The sequence below is a fragment of the Cnephaeus nilssonii genome (genome assembly GCF_951640355.1).
Source record: "Cnephaeus nilssonii genome assembly, chromosome: 4".
Classification (NCBI taxonomy): domain Eukaryota; kingdom Metazoa; phylum Chordata; class Mammalia; order Chiroptera; family Vespertilionidae; genus Cnephaeus; species Cnephaeus nilssonii.
In genome coordinates this window covers 32,402,757-32,409,868 of record NC_137075.1, presented here as the reverse complement: position 1 = coordinate 32,409,868, position 7,112 = coordinate 32,402,757, and the positions used below count along the sequence as shown (strand labels likewise).

Genomic DNA, 7,112 nt, shown 5'->3' with positions numbered 1-7,112 from the left:
CCCATAAATAGCAGCAGAGCCAGAGCCGGAGCTGGCGCCAGCGGCTGGAGAAGAAAAGGAGTCAAGGCCGGGGCCAGAGCCGGAGAGAGGAACCCCCAGCTAGAGCCCAGGTGAGCCTCCCCTTCCTCCCTAGCCTAGCCCAGCCCTGCCCGGCCCTGCCCGGCCCAGTCTCTGTGATAGCATCTCCCCCAGCCCCCAGAGAAGTCTCCGGTTCTGCCGGATCCCCTCACTATCACATGCCCTTGCCCTTCTCAGGGGACCTGCAAGAACCGGGAGACTGGTGGCTAGAAGGCAGAGACCCCTGCAATCCAGACCCTCCCTCACAGATCCGGAAAGCACAGGCTGTGGGGAGGGGGTACCCAGCCAGAGAAGGGTCCCGTTCTGAGGGAGGTGCCTGCAGGAACTGTCACACCCTCCTGGAGACAGACACAGGACCAGGGGACAGACACACACGGTGGGAGCATTCAGACACACCAATGCACACTCGCTGGCAGAACCACGACATGAGATCAGACAGCCTCACCCTGAGACGTGGACAGATACAGATAGATGAACTGACCGGCCATGAACTTGGGCCAGCGTACCCCTGCCTGCTGCTGCCCGAGGCTTGGTACCACTGCTAGGGGAAGGTGGCGTGCGTGCATCCCACGGGCAGCATGGAGGGGGCCGCAGCTCCCCAAAAACCGCGTCGCTAAGAGACACTGCGGGCGCTGCCAAGAAGTGTGAGAACAGGGGAGGGGGGAGGAAAGTGAGAGTTGTCATAGTGGGAGCCCCTGCCAGGAGCCTGGAGGCGCTCTCAGCCGGCTCAGGGCTCTGCCTCTAGCTCCCAAGCCCACCACCCTCCCTTCCCACCAGCCAACTACGAAGTGAGTGGGGGGAGATAAATAGGGACAGCCCAGGGCACCTTTCACCCTGCCCCCGCCCGCCCACTGCAGCTCCATTCCTGAGGCCCATCCTCTTCAGACTTCCAGGGGCCCATCCACCCCTTCCCCGCCCCCCTTGCCCCAGTTTATCTCCCTGGGGCCAAGACTGAGTGCTGCGCTGGCTCAGACATCAGTTGGGAAACAGCAGAAGGTGCTGAGGCAGCAAAAAGTGTGGATCAATCGATGGCCTAGGAACCAAGACTGCCAGGAACCCCCCCAACCTTTAGCCCTGTCCAGCCCCTTCCGTACGTACCAGGCCAGAAGGGGTGACAGAAGCACAGGGCTGTGCAGGTGTGGGAGGCTCAGGTACCCCGCCCTCCTCTGCTCAGAGCTCCAAGGGAAGCCGAGCCCAGAGAAGGCAGGGCAAACAGGAGGTCCAGAGGGTCCAGGGGGTCCCGGGCCTCGGGAAACAGGGCAAGGGCTCCCAGAAGATAGACCCCCTCCCATGGCAGGTGTTCCCTTTCCAGGATCCAGGCCATCGGCTCTGTCCCCACAGTGACATGTCGGACCCTGAGATGGGATGGGTGCCTGAGCCCCCAGCCATGACACTGGGGGCCTCGCGGGTGGAGCTTCGGGTGTCCTGCCATGGCCTCTTGGACCGAGACACGCTCACCAAGCCGCACCCCTGCGTGCTGCTCAAGCTGTACTCCGACGAGCAGTGGGTGGAGGTGAGAGCAACTCAGGCCTGGAAGGAGGGAGGCTGGGTGGAGGCCACAAAGGCCTCACAGGGGAAAGTGAAGACCCTGAGGGGCCTCTTCCAGGCTGGGTGGGTCACCTTGGTGAAGGGTGTGCCGTCGTTACAAACACAAATCACTTATAGTTTCTGAAGCCCAGAGTTACAGAGGGGCCCGAGATGGCCCCATGGGCAGTGGAAGGCCTTAGGAGAGCCCCAGAGGGCTGAAGGTCTAGTGAGCTGGCAGCACCCTGAGCTGGGGCGGGGGGGGGGGGGGGGGGGGGGGGCGGGGTCAACCTAGGGAGGGAAGAGCTAGTCGCTGGGGGGGTGCCAGCCCAAGGAAGGCTGGCAGGGTGGGTGGCCCAGGGGAAGTACCTGGGTTCCCAGAGGGCCCGCACCCCTCCTGCCGCAGGTGGAGCGCACAGAGGTGCTGCGCTCCTGCTCCAGCCCCGTCTTCTCCCGGGTGCTGGCCCTTGAGTACTTTTTTGAAGAAAAGCAGCCCCTGCAGTTCCACGTGTTTGATGCCGAGGACGGAGCCACCGGCCCCAGCAATGACACCTTCCTCGGCTCTACAGAGTGCACCTTGGGCCAGGTCTGCATTCCCACCCCACCCCCACCAGCTTCCGCCTTCCTCTCTGAAATCCAAATTAACAGAGAGCATGAGCTCTAGGGCTAGTTCATTCCAGGCTTGGACCTCCATCTCCGCCATTCACTGGCTGTGCAGCCTTGGGCAAGATACTTAACCTCTCTGAGCCTTAGTTTCCTCATCTAAACAATGGGGGTCACAGTCCAACCTTAGCCCAACTTATTACCCCTGTGCCTTATACCCTGGCCAAGGCAGGTGGGGCCTCACAGCCGGGTCTCCCTCCGCCTCCATCTCCAGATTGTGTCACAAACCAAGGTCACTAAGCCATTGCTGCTGAAGAATGGGAAGACTGCGGGCAAGTCCACCATCACGGTAGGCAAGGTCACCCATACTCACCCTTGGACAGGGCATTCAATGCCCCTGCATGGATGTCCATGATGACATCATGCCCAGGACTGGCCCCCACTTAAAGGAAAGGGCACAGGGTGGCCCTTGTGGGAGGGGGCTGGGGGGAGTCCGGCCACTTGTGTTCCCCTTGCAGATTGTCGCTGAGGAGGTGTCTGGCACCAACGACTATGTGCAGCTCACCTTCAGAGCCCACAAGCTGGACAACAAGGTTAAAATCCCAGAGTCCCGGCACTGTTCCCTTCTCTGTGTTAGCCGCTTCCCCCTGCACCCCTCACCAGGCTCATGGGCCTTTTCCCCTGTGTCCCCAGGATCTGTTCAGCAAATCTGACCCTTTCATAGAGATCTATAAGACCAACGAGGACCAGAGTGAACAGCTGGTCTGGAGGACCGAGGTGGGTGCCTGGGGCTGTGGGGCAGGAGGGAGGAGGAGCAGAGTAGGGAGACCTAGATAGGAGGTGACCGGCGCTCTGGTGCCTCTCCAAGGTGGTGAAGAACAACCTGAACCCCAGCTGGGAGCCGTTCCGCCTGTCCCTGCACTCCCTGTGCAGCTGTGACGTCCACCGGCCTCTCAAGGTGAAGCCCCCACCGAGCAAGGGCAGCTACTGAGGCATCCAGTCTCTGCCCGAGACCTCCCCCCTGCGTGTAGCAAGCTCCCTTCCTCTCCCCACTGTGGGGTACAGAGCCTGTCACAGCTCCGTGTGCCTACATGTGTGCCTACATGTGTGCCTACATGTGTGCCTTTTATCAGAAGCCAAAGGCCCTGCCAGACTGAGCCACAGAATGAAGTTCTCAGCAAATGGCCTCTCTGGGCAGGTTGAGTTCGTCTTTTTGGCCCTAGAGACTGTTAGACCCCTGCCTCCCTGAGTCCCTCCCCCTGGCCCCAGGAACCACTGCAAAGCATCCCTGACGCTGACCCCCCTGCCTTCTCAGTTCCTGGTGTATGACTATGACTCAAGTGGGAAACATGACTTCATTGGAGAGTTCACCAGCACCTTCCAGGAGATGCAGGAAGGAACAGCAAATCCTGGACAAGAGGTGTCACAAAGACCCCTCCCCTAGGACCCCCCCCCCCTCAATACCTCTGGGAAAATCCTGAGGGTGACGGTGAAGAGGCCACCGTGCATCTTCAGCATCATCCTAGGGACTGAGCCATGGAGATCTTGCTCTGGGAGGCTTTGCTGGAAGGGGTCGGGGGCGGGGGGGGGGGGTCACCTGATGGAACTGTGACCTGGGCTTTTGGGGAATGTGGGGTCTAGATGCAGTGGGACTGCATCAACCCCAAGTATCGGGACAAGAAGAAGAACTACAAGAGCTCGGGGACTGTAGTTCTGGCCCAGTGCACGGTAAATCCCAGTGCCAGCCTCAAGCCCTGCCCCAGCCCTGAGCCCCACTGCAACCTCACATTCAACTCTTCCTTCGCCTCTGGGAACTGAAAGCCCTTGCCCCATACCACTGCCAACTTCCATCTCAAACGCTCTGGGTCCTCCACTTCCCCCACAGAAGCCCCACCCGGCTCCCTCCCCAAAGGACTACCCCTCCACCTTACCTCCCCTGCCTCCGCCAGGTGGAAAAGGTACACACATTTCTGGATTACATCATGGGCGGCTGCCAGATCAGCTTCACGGTAAATGCCCAGGGGATGGGGACACGGATAAGAGGGACGGGCTAAGCCTACAGTGAACAGAAAGAACCCAGAATGCCCTCTGCCCTACTTAGGCCTCTCCTGAGCCTAGCATTGTCATCTTGTTCCCCTCACCCCGCTCTATGATGATGCTACCTGTGGGCTCCCCCAGATTCACCTCAGTCCTCCCTACAGACACTAGCACTGGCCTAGCCTCTCTGTTGGCTCTCAAGGTTGTAGCAAGTCCCTTTCCGCACCTCCACCAGGTGGCCATTGACTTCACAGCCTCCAATGGGGACCCGAGGAGCACCCAGTCCCTACACTGCCTCAGCCCTCGCCAGCCCAACCACTACCTGCAGGCCCTGCGTGCAGTGGGAGGCATCTGCCAAGACTATGACAGGTAAAAGAGGTGGGGGTAGGGCCGGAGACAGGCAGGGAGGCTCTGCCCGATGGGCCCTACAGCCTTTTCTTCTCCCCAGTGATAAGCGGTTCCCAGCGTTTGGCTTTGGGGCTCGGATCCCTCCCAACTTCGAGGTAGGCTGGGTGCCAAGAGACGGGAGGAGCTGGTGGGAGAGTGAGACAGGAAGGAATGATGCCCTTGCTGTTCTCATAGGTGTCCCATGACTTTGCTATCAACTTTGACCCGGAAAATCCTGAATGTGAAGGTAAGAGGGGATGCTCCCACCAGCCCCCCCCCCCCCGCCCCCGAATACAGCTTGCTGCACACTCCTGTACACCCCACGACAAAGCACAGACTGCATTCCCATGGGCCCAGCTCCCTGACCCTTTACCCATTCATTGCCTGGGTTCATTTGGTAAGACGTCCAGACCCTGGCCCAGCATCTACCCACCCAACTGCCCCAGTACCTGGACCATCCAACTCGCCTTCTTACTGAGAAACTGGGAGGGGCGGGGAACAGGACACCTCCTTGCTTTAAGGGGTGTCAGGAAGGGCTCCCTGCTAATCTCTGAAAGCCTCACCTCTGCCCACAGAGATCTCGGGGGTCATCACCGCCTACCGCCGCTGCCTGCCCCAGATCCAGCTCTATGGCCCCACCAACGTGGCCCCCATCATCAACCGCGTGGCTGAGCCAGCCCAGCGGGAGCAGAGCACCGGCCAAGCCACGGTGAGGAGAGGAAGCAGGCAACCAGACTCTGCCCGGGTGCTCTGGGGTGGGGCGGGGGCAGGGACTGGGCTTGGGGCATGTGCCAGTGCCGCTGCATACAGAGGCTACCTCCCTCCCCTCCACCGCAGAAGTACTCGGTGCTGCTGGTGCTCACAGACGGTGTGGTAAGCGACATGGCTGAGACCCGCGCCGCCATCGTGCGCGCTTCCCGCCTGCCCATGTCCATCATCATCGTGGGCGTGGGCAATGCTGACTTCTCTGACATGCGGCTGCTGGATGGCGACGAGGGTCCCTTGCGCTGCCCTCGAGGGGTGCCCGCGGCCCGCGACATCGTCCAATTCGTTCCCTTCCGGGACTTCAAGGATGTGAGTGTCCGATGCTCCCTCCCAGCAGGGCTCCACAGCTCCTCACAAACCCAAATCTGGCCTGGCTGTCCCACCAGGCGGATGTCCTGAGAAGGATGCTAGAGCCCAGCTGGTCACTCCGAAGCCCTGCCCACACCTGCCCCCGCCCCTTAGGCTTGGGTTCCTAACAACCACTGCCATGACCCCCACCCGCAGGCCGCACCTTCTGCGCTGGCTAAGTGTGTCCTGGCTGAGGTGCCTCGGCAGGTGGTGGAGTACTACGCCAGCCAGGGCATCAGCCCGGGGCCGCCCAGGCCCTGCACGCCTGCCACGACTCCCAGCCCTAGCCCGTGATTGCCTCCCACCGGACGGACACTCCCTCAGCCTCTCAGTGAGTCCTGGGGGCCCGAAGGAGTGGACTCTAACTAGGGGGTGCAGAGTGGGGCTCGGTGGAGCCCATCTCGGCCAGGTATGGTGTAGAGGAGGGTGCTTATGACGATCCCACTCTCTCTCAGGTGCCTGTCCTGACCCTTGTGACTCGAGTGACCAGTGCCTCTCCCTCTTGGATCAGCTGTGCCCCCGGGGTCCTGGAAGTGAGTGGAGAGCCCTGCCCCCTCTCTCCAGGCCCCATAGTCTTGTGGCCCCTCACTGACGCTCTTCAGTGATCCTGACTTTCTGGCCGTTAATAAAGGGAACCGGTATTAGCACCTCAGCCTCTACCCATCATGTCTCAGATGCCCACTGGGCAGTCTGTAGCACCCACAAATACCATTAAGAACCAGCACCTTTCAAAAACTGGGCCAGAGTTCACCAGGCAGTCACATGTCTCTACACTCTCACCCCAACTATGTACCAAGGAGATCTGAGGAGCCCCTATCCTCACCTCCCAATCCCGGGCGGGGGGCCGGGGGAGGCCAGGCACCATGGGGGTTAATTGTTGGAGATGGGGAAGGTAATAAGGGGCTGTCAAGGGGGCAGGCTAATGCCTTTTTACAGCTGTCTCCAGAGAATCCCAGCTGAGCCCAAGGGGTGGAACTCCAGCCCCCTCACAGCTGTGGGGTGAGGCCCAGAAGGGGTGTGTGGGGAATGAAGGAGGGCAGGAGGTCTGCCAGTGAACTAAGAATACAGAAGGTCTGTGCTGCCTGGTTTTCCTAGTTGTTCGAATGCATGTGTGTGCTCATGACTGCACATCCCTGATTTTTCCATGAGCGTGGCCTTAATGGTTCAGGTAGTCCAGCTGTGTACTCTTAATAACATTCACAATAGCAGGACACATTATTGTTTAGCCAAAGAAGAACCAGGAGCCCTTAAACTTGAGCCCAGGCCTATCTGACTAAAGTGCACATACTACCAACCACTAGTGTGCAATTTCTGTGTGGAATATATCTGAGTGACCCTCATGTGGTGACCCAGAGACACTTGTGGATGGG

At 60.1% G+C, this 7,112-nt stretch overlaps 1 protein-coding gene across 2 annotated transcripts; it reads left to right on the top strand.

The window, feature by feature from the left end:
• On the top strand, positions 1–6,036 carry CPNE6 (copine 6; the record flags this gene model as incomplete). Of its 2 annotated transcripts, XM_079768008.1 has the most annotated exons (16): positions 1–110; positions 1,420–1,591; positions 2,009–2,188; positions 2,480–2,554; positions 2,724–2,798; positions 2,899–2,982; positions 3,074–3,163; positions 3,521–3,625; positions 3,847–3,933; positions 4,155–4,214; positions 4,478–4,611; positions 4,691–4,745; positions 4,825–4,876; positions 5,205–5,338; positions 5,467–5,703; positions 5,899–6,036. In XM_079768008.1, the coding sequence occupies 15 exons, from the start codon at positions 1,424–1,426 to the stop codon at positions 6,034–6,036; spliced, it is 1,674 nt and encodes a 557-aa protein (XP_079624134.1). The 2 variants fall into 2 exon arrangements, with proteins under 2 accessions (XP_079624134.1, XP_079624133.1); XM_079768007.1 differs by lacking the exon at positions 1–110 and having other exon boundaries at positions 1,424–1,591; positions 5,470–5,703.
• Positions 6,037–7,112: the final 1,076 nt, after the last annotated feature.